The following is an 18,421-nucleotide window of genomic DNA, read 5'->3' on the forward strand; positions in this document are numbered from 1 at the left end:
CAGTTTCTACCTTTCCCTCCAACTCTGCACATCATTTTGAATCACTTCATTTTACTACCCACAAAATTTTATATTTTGTTATAATTTTGAAATTTGTTACAGGACTTGCACTATGTTATAGTTACTTTGCTTATGTGTCTTTTTCTCCCATTAGATTGTGAGCTATTTGAGGTCAAGAACTGTGTCTCTCCTTGTATTCCTAGTATTTACCAAGAGCAAGGCTTATAGTAGTCACTTAATAAATGTTTTGAGTGTTTCAGTGAATTTCATAGAAACTTCTAATATTATCCTTGGATAGAGTTGCTAATGAATAATAAAAAAGGGGAGAGATGGGCAGAAAAAGGAAAAAAATATGTGCCTCAGCCACTTTATTGGATACAGTAATGAATCTTTATTTTCAAAAATTTTATTGCAGGTAAAATTTAAGAGAACATTTCAGTTTATTTCTGTGTTTCTGAAAAATTGAAGTGAATTAAACTAAAATGCAGTAAATGGATCACATTTTGAAAAATTAACTTCCTTTAATTCATTATAACTCAATCTCTAACAAACTCGGGGGTTTTTTTACTTTGCTAATTTAGCATTCTTAACATGAAAGCAAAAATGCCAGGATACTTCTATATTTCTATTAATATTTAAAAACTAGTACCTTAAAATATTAAATAACATTTTAGATGTGTTCTCTCTTTTATATTAAAACTTGGCTGATTGTGTTTTATGTTTTTAACTTAAGCACGGTAAAATAATATCTTGTAAGATCTTCTGTCAGAAAGGCTTCTAAATAGAAGTCTCACTTAATGTAATCTACCTATATACAACCTGTATCAACAAAAAGAAGCACCTTTAAAATAAGAAAAAAATCTTTACCAAGATTTCATAATATACAAAACCTCAAAAGATAAATAAAATTTTTGTGTGTAAGACATTTTTTTGCCCAAAATTTATTCTCCAAAATATGTTGCAAGTATATAGATTAGGTGAAATCCAAATCACCTAAAATTTATAGACTTCAAACAGATTCTGTAGATATACTTTCCTGCCCATTGACCATTTCATTGTTCATTAGCACCTAAGTAAAGGAAATAAAATAATTTTTTAAAACTACTCACTTTGGAGCTCACTAATTTAGAATTTATGATGACTGAGATGCTGAACTGAAAGTTAGCTTTTTACAGCTCATAGACTAGATGTTACCTCATAAAATAAAATTATTAACAAAATTACAAGGGAAATTAAATCTTTAAGAAAGTAATCATTCCTATGTAATGGATTTGTGATTATAAGTTATGCCTTTAAAGCATATTGGTTGATTAAAAGCCATTAGTAATTGAGATTTCTCCAAAAAGATTCTGAATTAATGAGGTGTGTAATATATAGTCAGATGTATGTCCTTTCAGTTTTTGCAGAGATAACTTTGGCCAAAATTACTTCTTGGGATTTAGTTTTGAATTATTTTATGCTATTCTGTCCCTATTGCCTTAGATGTTAAAGAATTGTTAAATCCTCAGATATCTGTATCATTGTTGTGTATAATTAGAATGCCATGGTACCCACTGGGACCCAAATTGGATTGCTTTTATGTGCTTCCTTTAAAAAACTGATATTTTAATTCTACTCATTTAATGAAATTATTGATTGTAAAATATTAAAAATGGTTACTTGAACTCAGAAATGGGTGTACTGAGTCAATAGATATATAGGAATAATATCAAGTTGTATATTTAATTTGGTAAATTTCTTTTGAAAATAGTTCCCTTTGTACCATTATTTTTTATATGAAAGAGTACATAGGAAATAGAAAAACAAAGGATATATAGTGATTTTGCTCATGAATCTGTTTTCCAGCATTCATTTACTACATACATTGTCATCTGTCTTTTCTTTATTTCATAATTAATTTCAAAATTCAGCATTTTTTATCTAATTTAACATTTTCATATTTTTAAAGGTCCCCAGGTGCATCCAATTTTTCAGCTTTACCAAAGATCTCTCCTTCATCTCTGTCAAATAATTATAACAACATCAACAACAGAAAGTAAGCACTGAATCTTAAAAACTCTTTGTTTAATCGATCGCCCTATTGTGGTTGCAAAAAATCTCTTGTATCTAAAATTTAGGATAAAGTCTTAATGCATTAAAATTGATTTTTTTTTTAAATTACGGATCACTTTTTCTAGGAGTAACTTTACAAGAAAGAAAGCACAGTTATAAACTTCTTTAATACATACACTATAGTAATTCACAAAAAGAAATAAAGTACTTTCAGAATTTTACATTTTAAACGCTAATTATTGAAATTTATATAGAAGTCTGTTAGAACTCGATTTTTTAGGAAGAGTGTAAATTTCAGATGTCACTGACCTACAATATGTAGTATTTTTTAAAAGTGTGTATCAGTGATTCTCACCTGGAAAGCATACACAGATTTTCACGTTCATCAACAGGCAATCACTTTTTCTTTAAAAAGTTTAGAGAAACAATTCCTTTGCCCCATCATGAATAATATTCACAATCTTGGAATTCGTAAGAGTTGCGTGAAAGTGTGTGTTGTATGGCCATAAGAAAAAAGGTTAAAAATCACTTGGACTGCACTATAACATCTGACATGAGTGTATTACCTTGAAAACTGGCTTGGTTTCTGTTTTCTAGAAAAGGATAAAAAGAAACCTTTTATTGTTTGTGATTCAGTCAAATTAGGGGAAAACCTTTAATCTAGACAATTTTATCCTTGTTTTATTTTTTGATTATATACATTACATTGTCGTTTATTTTTTAGGTTGACTGTATTTACGTAGTTAAATATTTGCATTGTTTGGCCAGTTCATAAAGGGCATCTGGTTTCCCAAAGAATTAATTTGAAAAGAATAAGGCTATTTGTGAAATAATATTTAAAATAACATCATTAAATGAATTTATAGGTTAAATTCATTTGACCTTAAAATTCATATTTAAGGTGGGGAGAGGGCTTGACAAAAAGATTTTAATGTACATCTAGATTATAAATGTGTAAGAATACCCAAAGTAATTTTGGAAAGGAAAATGAGAAAGGATTAACCCTATTAAATAATGACAACCTGTTATAAAGATACAAGGTTTCAAGCAGCATAGTAGTGACCCGAGAATAACATCTACAAATCAATGAAATAGAAAAGACAGTCCAGAAACAGCCCTTTATACATAAAAGAATTTAATGTGATCAGAAAACATTGTAGACTAATGGGGAATGGGCAGATTATCCAGGAAATGTTGTTTGGAAAATTGGATCACGATTGAGAATTTCTTTGTAAAACTTTATATTAAATTGACTTAAATTGTTAGGCATATAAAAAATGAAAGGCAAAGAAATGGCAAAAATACTTGCTACAAATAGCAGAGGATAAATATTCTTAATATATCAAAGCTGTAAAGATCAGTGAGAAATTTTCTAAGACAAGTAGAAAACTGGGCAATGATGCAGCTGGCAATAAAAGGAAAATAATTAAAATATATAAACATTTAGAGGTGCCTGGGTGGCTCAGTTGGTTGAGTGTCCGATTTGAGCTCAGTTCATCTCACTGCTGGTGAGTTCGAGCCCCACATCCGGCTCTGTGCTGACAGCTCAGAAGAGCCTAGAGCCTGCTTCAGATTCTGTGTCTCCCTCTCTCTCTGCCCATCCCCTGCTCATTCTCATTCATTCTCTCCCTCTCTCTCTCTATCTCAAAAATCAATAGACATTAAATAAGATAAAGTAAAATGTATAAACATTTAAATATTCAAATTCACAACTAACTAGAAATGTGCAAATTAAAACCATAAAAAACTCCATCCACTTCTTTCCATCTCAGTCTCACTGGGAAACATTAAGTAATTATACTTATTCTTGCAAGGAGTGGTTGGAGTATCAAGATTTAAAACATTCATCCCCTTTAGTAGTTTATAAAAAGACACGTACCATAGTGTAATAACATTACATTGTATTGTAATAGTGAAATATCAAAGACTCTATGAATATCCAGTATTGCAGTTTAGTATGCTCTTTTCTGTTTAAAAATGTATGTCCACAGGCGAAAAAGTGAAAGGGAATACCCTTATAATCTGGTTTGTATTATTTTATATGGTATCTTTTAATTAAATTCATCAAAGTAATTTTTTCATAGGAGATAAAGTACTTCTTGTATTTCTACCAATTGGAGATGCTCACACATTTACTGTAAAAGAAGCAGTTCCAGGTATAATGTGTTTATAGTTATTCTTTGGAGAGACTTTTAACATTGTGTGTAGACTGTATTGAGCATAGACTGTATTTTGACCTTTTGACTGGAGTCGTCTTATTAGTATATGTGGTCTGGTGAGTCTCTGTTTTTGTCTTATCTCCCTCCTGTAGTAAAAATAAGATGTTACAATCGGATCTTAAAACCTCTAACTGCAGAAGATACTGAGAGGAATTGGAGGATTTTCTTAAGTTTAAAATATGATTAACTAATGATTCTCCTCCCATGGATAGATTATATTTTTAGGTATTTATAGTTGTTTAATTTAGACACTAAAATAGTCCTTCATATTAGGAAATTTTTATAGCAAATAGCTAATGAGTTACCACCACGCTTAAAAGTCAAGTTTACTTTTCTTAGGTGGAACAAAATTTATAAAATGGAAAAAAATGTTTTACATTAATTTGACTTAGTATTTTGATTATTTTAAATTAATATTTGAATTTAAATTAATATCGTCATAATTATCTAAGTTATTTCACATAAGATTTCTTTCCATTCAGCTTGTAGAAATAAGTAGCGGCTTAAGGCTTCATATGGAAATAGCATGCTTCATTTAATTAAAAGTATGTAAAAAGGCTAATGACATTTTTTAGATAAATTGCATTTTTGAAACTTCAAGTATGTGGAGATATTCTACAAGAACAAAGTATGTATGAAAATCAGTAGTTATGACTTACAAGTTTATATGAAACTATCTACAGTTTCAAGATTTGAATTAAATGGATACATTACTAAGATAAAATTTTTCACTACCAGAAATAAGGATATTGGTCATAAAGATAGTAACAAAGTATACTTGGAACTATTTCATATAAATTTAATAAAGCTTTTACTAAAGACTAATATTATGAAGAATCAGTTGTTCACCCTGATGTAGTAATTTTGCCTGATCGTACATACAGTATTTGGTTGTGCCTCGATTATAATTTAAGTACATTTTTAATATGCACCAGTTTCTTTCTGTTCACTGCATTTTTCTGTCTTGCTGCATTTGCCTTGATAGAATACTGCCTTTAAAAAAATCTTTTTAATGTGTGTGTTGTCCCAACTCGTGGCATTCCACATCAGAACACATTTCTATTTTTATGTTAATTCATTTAAAGCTCTTTTATTTGAAATGGAAATGACTCCCTGTAAGAGATTAAACTGTGAAAAAGAACTTGATTTTGGAGACTGCCAGAGCTAGCCAGCCTTATGGCTCTTTACAAGTTATTTCTGGAAAGCATCATTCATTAACTGCAAAATAGGTATCATTGTACTTATGAGGATTAAATTATAGATTTTTAATGCTCAAAATGTCAAGTGTAAATGCTAATTGAAAAGTCAGTCTTAAATTTGTATAGATAGGGCTCACTTTTACCAAAAAACAACTTACTTTTTTCAGTGTCTTCATTTAGGGTGATAAATTTATAATACAGAATTTATATAGTATAGTAAGTACTAAAATTCCCATTAAGAATACAGGCATATTTATTTTTGCAAAATAGCATAGCCTTAGAGGATAAGGATTAGTTTACAATCTCTAGGAAAAAAACAGTCGTGAAAGATAACAGAGGCTATCTTTAGGCCTAGGTTTCCAGGACTTTGTTGAAGTGTTTAAGAACTGCTAGTTTTGGTATTTTCCATGACTTTAATATTTGATTCACATAGCACATAACATGTGGATTATAACTGGCTAATCTATATAGTATTAACATATTTTAAATTTATCACTTTTCATTACTATCATTGAGCATCTAGACTGTTTCAGTTTTTGAGCAAGAATTATACTTATCCTGTCACTTAGTCTAAAATGTAGATATCCTTTAAGGATTCAAATTTTAAATGACAAAACAAAAGGGGTGCCTGGGTGGCTCAGTGGTTAAGCATCCGACTTCAGCTCAGGTCATGATCCCCTGGTTTGTGGGTTCAAGCCCGGCATCGGGCTCTGTGCTGACAGCTCAGCCTGGAGCCTGCTTTGGATTCTGTGTCTCCCTCTCTCTCTCTCTCTCTCTGCCCCTCTCCTTCTCACACTCTGTCTCTCGCTCTCTCTCGCTCTCTCAGAAGTAAACGTTAAAAAAATTTTTTTTTAAGACAAAACCAAAAAATTGTTCTGCAAGTAAGTTTTTTGTTCATTTCTCAGTAAATAAAAATCCCTATCCTAGCAAATTCCATCCTGTTGCCACTACGAAGAGGAGAGCTTCCAGCATCCTTTCAGGTTATTTGTGGGCAGAGATAGATATCTGAATATATACTTAAGGAAGATGTATGTAAATGTGTTTTTAGTCTTTTCGTGTGTGTGTGTGTGTGTGTGTGTGTGTGTGTGTGTATGAGCGCACACACATCTAAGCATGAGCATGCATTTGAGCATACTTTCCCTATATACTCTGCTCAAATTCTATTATAGTTTTATATCTGGAACATGTAGAATGTATAGAAAATATACATTTTCATTTCATTTTTGTATATAGAGACCTTGATTTTTAGCACTACTTACAGGACTAACAGAAAAACAGAATTTAGCTTTTTGTTACATGTCCTTGAAGAAGTTACATTTGATAATCCAATCACCAGTTACTGACTGAAGAATTGCTAATAGGTGTCTTGTACTTTATTAGTTATTGGGCATATAAAATATTAATCATAAGGCTAGTGATCTGACAAAACCAAAAGATGCTTGTTTTTTGTTTTATACTTTTTTTTAGTTTAAAACAAGTAAATATAGTTATAAGTCTAGAAATTCTGAATTTGAATTAATCAAATTCATTTCTTTGGGCCCTCTTTTTTTTTTTTTTTTTTTTTTAATCTTAGGATATATTGCTTTTTTGAGTCTTGGAGTTGGTCTTTTTATTTGGTGGGGGGGGATATGCTCTTAAAAATGCAAAAGTATTAGTTGGTTAGCATCGTATGTTTAGTTTTTGGTTGAGGTACTTTTGTTTAAACTGTTTAGCTTGTTGGGGGGTGTGTGTGTGTGTGTGTGTGCGCGCGTGTGTCTTTACTAAAGGGTTTGTTAAAACAGGTAGTAGTATAGTTCACTTAAAGTGTTATAATAGAAAAGTGAGAATATAGAAGCTACAATAGAAAGTATTTGAAATCTTAAGTAAAAATTATTTTTAAAAAAGAATACCAGGAATAAAGTGTAGCCAATTGGGATTGTCAGGTTTACTGATTCATCATGTTTATTTGTAACACTGTATTCTTTTATTTGAATCATCATTTGCTTTTAGCAATGACCTTGATTCTCATTCAGGTTTGTTCTAATGAATAAAAAAAATTATGGTTGAAAGTATGCTTTTGAATAATAATCTAAAGTGTCCATTGTAAATATTTTATAAAATAACCTATTAAAAATTAAGGAAGAATCCATCCTTTTCCACAGAATTATTTTTTATTACATGTAAAAAGAAAGAGGACAATTTAACTTATTGACTTTCCTTAGTTCTTTCTAAAATTACCCTGGTTCCCTAACGTTGAAGATGACTTGGCTCTTTGTTTTTAAGATTAATATTTATTCTACTGATAGTCCAAATTATCCTAAGGTTATATTCATCTAGTTGAATAAACTACATTATTCTAACAAGCCAGAAGAAAGAAAAGGCAAATAATACTGGAATATTCTTGCGTAGAATCATTTCATTTTGCAGCCTTGATCAGCCCAGGCTTTTTTCTGCATTTGAATACTAGATTTTGCTGGTCTAGCATAGAAACTATAAATAGAATCTTCAGTGCATCAGACCAGTGATGTCACAGAGGCCTTGGAAATCTCTTCTCTCACCTGTAACTAAAGCACAACTCCTGTTTCTACTGTTCTCATTCAATTACAGTAGCAGGATGTAAAAGGGACATAAATGAGATGATTTATTGCTGTGGGTGGTGTTTAAAATCTCAGTGTTTTAAATTTGATGGAGCAATGAAGAATGGAGCAAGCTGTGGAGCTGCTCCGGCTAATCAAGGGTAGAAAGATATAACAGTGGTTTGTATTGGTTGGTGTGGCATAGTGTGCAGTGATTTTGTTGATGGGATGTATCTTGATTAGAGGGGTTCTTTTGATTTAGATTCATATCTTTAAAAGTACCTGAGTTAATTTTTTTTATAAAGAATTTAATGACTGACCACCTGTCTCAAGTTTAAAGTACTGTGTTCATATAACTATATTATAATCAGCTGCATTATGAAAAATATTCTTTGTTTTCTTCCAGTGTGAAAAATTCAAATTATTGTCTCCCATCATATACTGCTTATAAGAACTATGATTATTCAGAACCTGGCAGAAACAATGAACAGCCAGGCCTCTGCGGCCTAAGTAACTTGGGAAATACGTGTTTCATGAACTCAGCTATTCAGGTAGGTCCTTTCCAAAGTGAAACTCATGTGTTTCATGGAAATCAGCAATAAAAGAAGAGTAGACTTTTACATATCAAAACATAAGTATTATATGTTTTGAAAGTTTCTGTTTTCATGGAAGATTTAAGCATGTATATTTGATTCACTCATTCTAGTACTAGTATCATTATCATGTTCCTCAATTAGGTGGCATATGACTGATTACCACATGGTGGAAGATTAACTATCACTTCATGCAAAAATATAATTTCAAACAGAAAACCTAGACTCTTAAAAAAAAAAAGAAAGAAAAACACCACATGAGATCTCTCCTTTACATATTCAGTAGAAATTTCATGCGTTTTTTGGACATCTGTGGGAATGTTAGAGAATGAATCTTTTATGGTCACCAGTCCTCTAACTCTAAATAAATTTATTTTTAAATCTTTTTTTTTAAACTTAATATGAAATTAAGATTTTTTTTAATGAGAAAATTCTATGAACCTCCTTTTGCATACATATTTTAACAAATCACTTTCCCTTAAAGATCTTTTAATTTGGGGATATAATTGATCACTGTCCCTTTTTTCCCTTTGTCTCTCCATGGAACTCCCCTTTTCTTCCTGCTCTGTCTATATCCTCTTCCAACTTGTTAAATATTTATGTCTTTGATCGACTTTGAAGTAATGACCATAATCTATATATTAATATCTCACTGTTTATAAAATTAGAGCTGGTTGTTTCATTCCCCTTTGATAGAATTCTGTATTTCAAAAAGCCCAAAATAATGGTATACTATTTTTGATATTTCAATTTTAACCTTTTTTTTTTTTCTTTTGGTCCTTTGTTTTGGGGTGTTTTTTGTTTTGCAAATTCTGAAATTTTATTTTTAAATATGAATTTTTTGTTCTCTATTCGTATTTTAATAGTAAATCTCCTATGCCCACGTGTCATCCTACAAAGATATAGATTACATATAGAGTATGGATTAATTAAGGACATTATTACAATTCTTTTTCACTAAGAATAGTATACGACTCTTAACCACCCAGATTTCTAAATAAATCCTTTTGTACTTTGGCCTTAATCAATTTGTCTCCTAAATTAACCATTGCCTTTGCAGCATTCTTGGAAAATTAGAACTTAATTGTCATAATTCTCTAGATCAGGAATTGGAAATCTTTTAGAAATGCATAGGGGACATAAATATGCTTAATTTCTGATTTCTTGGTTTAGAGTTGAGCCACTCAGGAAATAGCCTTTCTGTTCAAGCATATACTGTGTAAGGTTAATAAACTCTTCCTAAACCCTCTTGATGAGTAATATTACTTATACTTTAATGTGAATTTTTTTATTCAAAATTATTTTTCTGGGATCCTAGCAATTTTTTAAAACATTTACCTTTATTTTTCTGGGAGAGGAGAATGGGAACATCATCTGAGAACAAGTCAAAACATATTATTATCCTGACAGCTATTTAGATAAAGTGTGTGGGTGCTGAGCTTGCAGAGACAGGAACAGACCAGACAGGTTCTCATTTTATTTGGGTATCTGTTGGACTACTCTACCTGACCTCTGAACATCATCTTTAATACCATCTCTGGAAAATGTTTTATATAAATGGTGGTTTCATCAGTACCAGAAAACCCTGTTCTTGTGTCACCAGGTCATAATTTTTGTATAACTACTATCCTTGCACTGCCAAAATTATTTTGGTTCTAGACACTTGATGAAAACTTGAGAAATTTTTTTTGTTTTCTTTTTAATCTAGTGTAGAAAACCAATCCTGGTGCTTTCTCATAAGGATTAAGAAAATAATTTTAACATTATAGGCACTAAAAAATTTGAGTCTCTCAGAAGAGAATGAGTTCATGTTCATGCTAATCATTCAGAGAAAGCTCTGGCTTTCATTCAAACTGAGTTCCTTTGAAGGGATTATTACATTCTAATTACCTCTGCCTTTGATATAGTCTTTAGTGTTTTGTTTCCAGATGGTTATAATTTCTCAAAAATGAGTATTAAAATTAAATCTTCTAATCACTTATGTTGAGCTAGATTTGGCATTTGTTGAACTTTCTTGTATATGTTTAAGGTATCAGAAACTTCTATTAGTTTTTGCCTCACTTTAAAGCAGTGTTATTACAATAAGTTGGTAGGTCTATTGCTGACCGTCTCTTAATGTTATATCGCCTTCACATGTTTCATTTCAGTTGAAATTAGATTCATGAGGGTGAGGTTTGTTAGGGTGATAGTTTGTTACTTTCTTGTACTAGTCTTAAAATAAGAAAAACTTTTGATGAAACTTAAGGGATTTAAAATTTTTAAGCAGTGGATATTATTTCATGTCTGTGTCTTGGCTGGAAATTGTATTTTCTCTAAAATAAAAATCTCTACATCAGTTTGGGTAAGAGAAAAAGATGAGTTTTTATTTTTGCTACTTTTGACTTTTAATCTAAATCCACAGTTAGAAAAGCTAGTACTAGTTTCATTTTCTTAAAGCTTTTGTGATTTTTGATTGGTTAGATGTCCACTCTCAACCTGAAAACTCACCATTAAAGGGAATACAAAATGTTGGTAGCCTTTATCCCTGTTTCATGAACACGTATGTAAGTTGTTAGGTCTACAGATGAAAGGGGTAAAAGATAACTAATAGAGTAGATTTTTTAAAATATTTTTTTAGATACTATTTCCTCAATTATCCTTTTTTTCCAGTTTTCTTGTAATACCTGTGAAGTTGAAGACAATTCATGAGCTTCAGAAATATTCCAATATTTCTCCTGATAATTTGAATTTCAGTGTAACTTCTTATATTTACCAATCCTAAAAAATGCATAGACATTTTAGTATCTCAGGCAGTATAATTACTGATATATTTTAAAAAATGTGAGTGGAAAGCGTACCTTTTTTTTTTCTATGTGAGAATGGATTATGCTTATTAAGCTATCAGTAGCCTTGAGGTAATGAAATCTTTTGGTTTCTTATTAAAAACTAAGTGGCACCAATCTTATTATGAATTTAATATTACTAGTGTTATTTAATTATATTGGTATTCAAGATTTTGTCTGATGTAATGGTATGAATGAATATTAAATTTTTTTGATGAGAGTAGTACTGCCATATAGTTCTAATTTCTTAAGTTAATATTTATTGAATATCAAACATGTGAGATACTTTTGGACATAAATCCTGACTTCATGAAGATTATAGTCTAGATGATTTGATTTTCACACTTTCTGTATTTCATTATGAAAATCTGTTTTTTTTAATTATTACTATGAAAAGTTTAATTCTATCCTCTTTTTAAACAGATGCAGTGAAGTTGTTTTGGGTAAAGGATGTGGAGTCCCATCTGCTTTCTCTTACTTTCTTTTCTTAATGGCCCCAGAAGCATTTTCATGGGATTCTAAGACTCTAAGGAATAGTCTAAAAACTATATTATAGCAAGAAAAAAAGAAAAGAACACATTAAAAACTAATAATATAGATTAGGAGCACAGACTATAGAGTTACACTGTCTGGATTGAAAATATGTCTCTCCTATTTATTAGCTGTGTTGCCCTGTTTATTTCCACAACTCATTTTTCTCATGAGGAAAATAATAGTACCTGTATCTTAGGAATTTCATGAGGATTAAATGAGTTGAATATAAAGCTCTTAGAATAGTGACTGTCACATCATAAATGAGTAGGCATTAGGTTAATATTTTATCTTCTTTTTTTTTTCTTTCTTTCAATTCAGGGAGCTAAGCAGAGTGACTCTGGAAAAAAAGTCTACCTTCAATAACCCCTGTATTTATTCCCCTTTCCTACAAGTCTTATTCCACTTGGGTTGAACCTAGTGAATGAAGAAAGAATTAATTATATTTTTAAATTATTTTTCACTCAGTATTATTGTAATAATGGTATTTATCATCTGCTCCATTTCTGAACTGTGTTTAACTCTCCCTACACAAACTGATAGGCAAGGAATATAATAATGAAGAACTCTTTGTGCATATTTAGTCTTCAGAGAGCTCAAAATTCTTGAGATCAGGTTATCCCTGGCCTCAGCCTCCTCAGTAGTTATGATTGTAGCCATATACCACCATGTCCCAGTGGTACAAATAAGTTAGCAAAATAGTTTTCTAATGTCCTAAATCTTTGAGAGAATGTTTAGTTATAAAAGTTTGCATTATTGGAGGTAATTTTAATTAGCATCAGTTGAGTAGATTCAGGAGCACTCCAACCCTTGTCTTTTTCATTGTCAAGGCCTAGGAAGCTCATGATTGGCTTCCTGGAAGAAGCAACTCTTCAGATGGATTTGAAGCAGGGAAGTGATATGGTCTTTTCCACTGGAAGGCAGCATGGCGTAAGATGGTTGTTTTCAAACTCTTTACTTGGAAGTAATAGGGCTCCTTACTGTAGGAAGTCATTGAAAAAAAAATAATCGAGGGTCTGTTCTGTCATATAGTGTGAAATCAGTTGTGATTCCAAGCATTTTTAAAGTCAACTTTTTTATTATTATTATTATCTGTTGGATTAGGAAAAAATCTATTCAATAAATTCAGAAGAATGTTAAATAGAAAGCTTAAAGTTTATTTTTCAAATAAACAGAATGAGTAATACACAGAAATAACATTTTTTTAAGAAACTAAAATCCTATAATACCGTGAAACAGTGGAAAAGATATTACTGAAGGTATTATTTTTGTGTTGTAGTACTTTATAGCTTTGCATATGATGAAGTATAATGCTGTTCTTCTCTCACCCTAAGACATTCTTTTTGCATTATTTGGAACACCAATTCTTAGAAGCCCGGTTTAACATGAAGCTAATTTTGTTTAGCCAAATTTATAGTTAAATAAATGAAATGGTTTTCATCAAAAAAAGAATCATTTAACCCCTGGGACATAAGAATTTAAAAAAAACAGTTGAGGATCTTGAGGAAATGACTTCTTCTAATAAACAGAGAATATAGCTAAAAATTCAAATATTTCTTCGTAGGGAAGATTTTTAAAAAATGATAAATGGCATACAATATTATGTTAGTTTCATGTGTACTACATAATGATTTGATATTTTTATATGTTATAAAATAATCGTCTGTCACCATGCAAAGTTATTACAAAAGTATTAACTGTATGCTGTACTTGACGTATCTAATCCAGGAAATTAAAATCAGTTATTTGAGTTCCTCCCATATTATGTGCCAAAAATTACATGGCACTATCATCAAAAATATGTTGAATCATCTATCAAATGACAGCTCACTTGGGTCTTCTTTCCATTTTGATGTAAAATGGAAATGACCTTACTTATATTAGAACCATTCACTTTCTCAACACAGATACCAATGTTTTTACTTTTCTCTTTGTTTGAGCTAGAGTAAGAGAGAAGTCACCCCTTCTTTCAGAAAGAGAAAGGGGGATGCACCTGGGTGGCTCAGTCAGTTAAGTGTCTGACTCTTGATTTCAGTTCAGGTCATGATGTCACGGTTCGTGAGTTTGAGTTCCCGCTGTTAGCACAGAGCCTGCTTGGAATTCTCTCGCTCAGCCCCTCCCCTGTTTGCACGTTCTCTCTCTCTCTCTCAAAATAAATAAACTTAAAAAATAAATAAACTTGGAAAAAAAAGAAAGAGAAGGGGGTGGAAAAGGAAAACCTGATTTGTCAGGCATTTTATTTGGGGGAAGAATATATATAGCATAGTTCTGTAAGAATATAGTTTTCATGACTGGGGGAGAAATGGTATCTTTAAAAGAATGACTTGAGCCTGTGTAACTTGGCTCATAGTGATTTTTTTGTCATGAAAACACACCTTAAAATTAAAAAAAAATTTTTTTTTTTAGTTTTTAATTTATATCCGAGTTAGCTAGCAACAATGATTTCAGGAGTAGATTCCTTAAGAAAAGATGCCTTTCTTAAAATCAGATACTGAAGCAATCAAACTTATTTGTCTGCTCTTCACATTTTCTGAATGAAAATACAAATTTCTCTAGGATTAATGCTTCAACTTCTGAATTAATATAGACTTAAATGTTTTATCTGCCCCTAATTCTATAATAGGAAATGACATTAAGTATAGATTGTGGAGAAACAGAGGGATGATTTCAAGGAGTTGTAAATAATTACACCTGATTCTAATACAGAATTGTTTCTACATTATTCTGGCTATAAAAAGATCAACACCAATTTACATATACTCACTAGGTAGGATTACTTACAGTGATCACACCTTATAGCAGTGGTTAATACAATCAGACTAAAATATCTTGTATTGATTTTTTTTTTTTTTTAATTTTTAAGTAATCTCTATATCCAACATGGGGCTCAAACTCACAATCCCAGTTTCAAGGTCCACATGCTCCATGGAGTGAGCCAGCCAGGTGCCCTTCTTGTAATGATTTTAATAATTGTTGTAAGGATATTTATTTGTAGGGACACCTGGGTGGCTCAGTCAGTTAAGCATCCGACTCTTGATTTTGGCTCAGGTCATGATCTCAGTTTGTGAAATCGAGCCCCTGTTCCAGGCTATGTCCTGACAGCATAGAGCCTACTTGGGAGTCTCTGTCTCATCTCTCTGATCCTAATCCGCTCATGCTCGTGCTCTCTTTCTCTCGAAATAAACAAACAAAAAAAAAGGTATTTATGGGGTGCCTGGGTGGCTCAGTTGAGTGTCTAACTCTTGATTTTGGCTCAGGTCGTGATCTCTCAGTTCATGAGTTTGAGACCCACGTCAGGCTTCATGCTGACAGCACGGAGCCTGCTTGAGATTCTCTCTCTCTTTCTCTCTCTGCCCCTCTCCTGCTCGCTCACTCACTCTCTCAAAAATAAACATTTTTTTAAAAAGGATGTTTATTTGTAATCAAAGGAAAATGTAAGAAATGTCAATCTATAATTTATAACAATAACTACAAATTTCCTCCCCTCTAAAAATAAAAACCGAAAAAAAAAAAAAAAACAAAGTGGAAGTGGTTCCAGATTTACTTCTATCACCTAAACATCAAACAGTTGATTTTCTTGATGGCAGAATGTTTTCTAAGATCTATTTCCTCCTTTATTAAATATACACTAATATTCAACACTTTATAGTTGGAAGATTCTAAAATGTGTCAGGCTTATAGTCTAAATTCTAAATTGCTATTATGGAATAGTGTCACTAGAAAATATAGGATATTGGACTGATAGAGCCTTAAGAAAAGGAAAGGCACACTAAATCCCCTCTAAATCCCTCTTAAGGGCTTGTTTTGTTATCTTTTGTCTATTTGTTTTAATGTATACATATAAACTCTGGTCAACTGAAGCTGTCCTATATTTATTACTAAAATCTCCCTAATCTTCTGGACTCTCTTTCTTTTTAATGTCCTTTATCTTAAAATCACCTTTCTATTTTAGTTTTTGCGTAGAAATAGTTTGTGATTATGCTTATTGCTCATGAACCACTTCATTAGTCACTTTACAAATAATTGCTTAGTTACATATTCCTTTAGTAGTGTATACATGTATGGAAACCAGTTGCTAAGTAATATCAATAAATTCTTAACAGTGATTTGTAAACTATGCTATACGGGGCAGGGAGAGGGTCAGTGAGTTGGTTACTGAAAGCCATTACTTAATAATAATATTTGAAATAAATTACTCATTTCCCTAAACTCATATTAAAAATTAACAGCCCAGTAAAGAACCTGCAGCCTCTGAAAACAGTACCCTTCTTTGCAGAGTGCAGGTTTTTATATCATTGTCACTTTCTTAATTTCCTCTTCACAGAGGTCTGTCAGGGCATAAGGTATCCTTATTTCACTGATGAGAAAATTGAGGCAAGGAAAGTTTAAGTGATTTGTCTAGAACAAGTTAATAAGTGAGTTAAAACTCAGTTGTTATTCCAAACATTCTGAGATAATGTATCTGTCAAAATTATACTAATCAACTTGTAAGAAATGCATAAAAATACTTAATTGTGGTCAGATATACCTAACATAAAATTTACTGTTTTAATCATTTTTAATGTCCAGTTCAGTGGCCTTAAGTATACATATTGTACAGCCATTAAAAATGTTTTTTATCTAGGCCAAGTATATGGTCCCCTTAATACAAGATGGTCCCCCAAAAGTAGTATTACTTTTGTACAGATCAAAATAGTTTTGTAGGAGATTATGTACACATTTACTCATTTGATAGAGTGTTTAAAACATTTTAAAAACTCCTTTTGGAATTGCTTTTCTTTTTCTTAATATCATTGATATTTCTCTTCTTTGATGATGAAGTTGATTTTCAAAAACCTGAAGTTTTTCAGAACATTATCTTCAGAATATTGTAGGTGATCAAGCTGGGTAATTCTTTTTAATCAAATATACTTATGAATTCATCCATTCATTTACTCAGCACATATTTATTGAGGGCCTACTAAGTTCCTTTCATAGGCACTAATTATAACATTGTGAACAAAACTGTATTTGTTTCCATGGAGCATAGTCTAGTAGAGAAGATAAACATTAAATAAATCATGAATTCTGATAAGCAGCATGAAGAAGAAAAATGGGGTGCTCTGAGAAAATAACAAGAACTTGGAGAATACCTGCTTGATCTTGGGTGTCATACTGTCCATAAGTAACATTTGAGTTATGACCAAAGAACTCATGAATTAGGTGTGAATTAGGTGAGAGTTGAAGTTAGATGGAGAGCAATACGTGTGCAAAGCCTCTAGGACAGGCAAGTTTGAGGAGCCAAAAGATGAGTAGTAACCTGTGGGATAATATTTGAACGGGAGTGGTATAAAATGAGTCTGAAGAAGTAGGCAAAGCCAGATCATGTAGGGGGAATTTGGATTTTAATGTATTATGAAAGCATTAAAGATTCTTAGACTACCGTAATTTCATCTGATTTATTGCAGTTATCTCCTAGCTGATTTATCTGCTTATATTCTTCATCCTCATGACCTTTTCTCAAAAGAGCAGCCAAAGCTATCCTGTTCAAACCTAAGGCATTTCCATTACTCCTTGTCTGTAATACTAAATGCTTTCGTATTTCACTCAACCAAGGTGAAGTTCTTAAAACAGATACAAGGCGCTGTATGATATGGCTGCATGCTATCTTATTTCCTTCCACTTTCTTCCATGTTCCCTTTTCTCCATCCTTATTAGCCCTAGTCTTGTGATGCCAAGAATGTTCATGCCTCAGGATCTCTGAACTTAGAATTTCCTAGCCCTGGAATTTCTTCCTCCAGATACTTATATCCTTGTTCTCTCTCTTCCTTAGGTCTCTTATTATCAGTCAGAACCTTCACACTCACTTTATATGCAGTAGTAACCACCCTCTCCACATTCCATACATCAGCTATGACCACCTCATATGCTCTCTACATATTTGGGTTTGTTGTCTGTCTGCCTTCGCCTACTTCACACACACACACACACACACACACACACACACACACACACACAGAGTTGCATGCTCACACACACACTCCATGAGTTCAGGGCCTTTGTTTTAGTCACTGCTATAGCCCCAAATATCTGTCTACCTCCTCCTACCTCTCTCTCACATACATGCTCCATGAACACAGGGGCTTTCAGTCACTGCTGTACTTCTGTTACCTAGAACAATGTTTGATATGTAGAAGGAACTCGAGTTAATGAAAAGTGAAGAAAGTCAACGTTTGTCTCTAGGTACTGGCTTGTGCATCATAATTATAGCCATTTAATGAAATTGGAGTGATGGGAGGAGGGGCACAGTAGCAGGAGCAAATTTTGGGTAGGGAGAAGAATATGAGTTAATTTTTTTAGGCATATTCAGTTTGTGACAACCATGAAACATCCCAAGTTAGATACATTATAGGCAGATGGATATTCTAACAAGGAATACAGACCAGAGGCTTAGGTTAGCAATGGAAATAT

At 32.0% G+C, this 18,421-nt stretch overlaps 1 protein-coding gene across 8 annotated transcripts in view; it reads left to right on the forward strand.

The window, feature by feature from the left end:
- Positions 1–18,421, forward strand: part of USP15 (ubiquitin specific peptidase 15) — a 118,903-nt gene that overhangs the window by 67,262 nt on the left and 33,220 nt on the right. For 3 of the 8 annotated variants that reach the window (XM_045466168.1, XM_045466170.1, XM_045466174.1), the window contains exons 7-8: positions 1,949–2,035; positions 8,432–8,576. In XM_045466168.1, coding sequence (XP_045322124.1) covers positions 1,949–2,035; positions 8,432–8,576 — 232 coding nt within the window. Of the gene's footprint in view, positions 1–1,948; positions 2,036–7,760; positions 8,206–8,431; positions 8,577–12,801; positions 12,902–18,421 lie in introns of those variants that run through there. The other 5 variants (XR_006709440.1, XR_006709441.1, XM_045466171.1 and 2 more) reach the window with 5 other exon arrangements.

Source organism: Leopardus geoffroyi, chromosome B4 (assembly GCF_018350155.1).
Source record: "Leopardus geoffroyi isolate Oge1 chromosome B4, O.geoffroyi_Oge1_pat1.0, whole genome shotgun sequence".
In the NCBI taxonomy this organism is placed as follows: Eukaryota; Metazoa; Chordata; class Mammalia; order Carnivora; family Felidae; genus Leopardus; species Leopardus geoffroyi.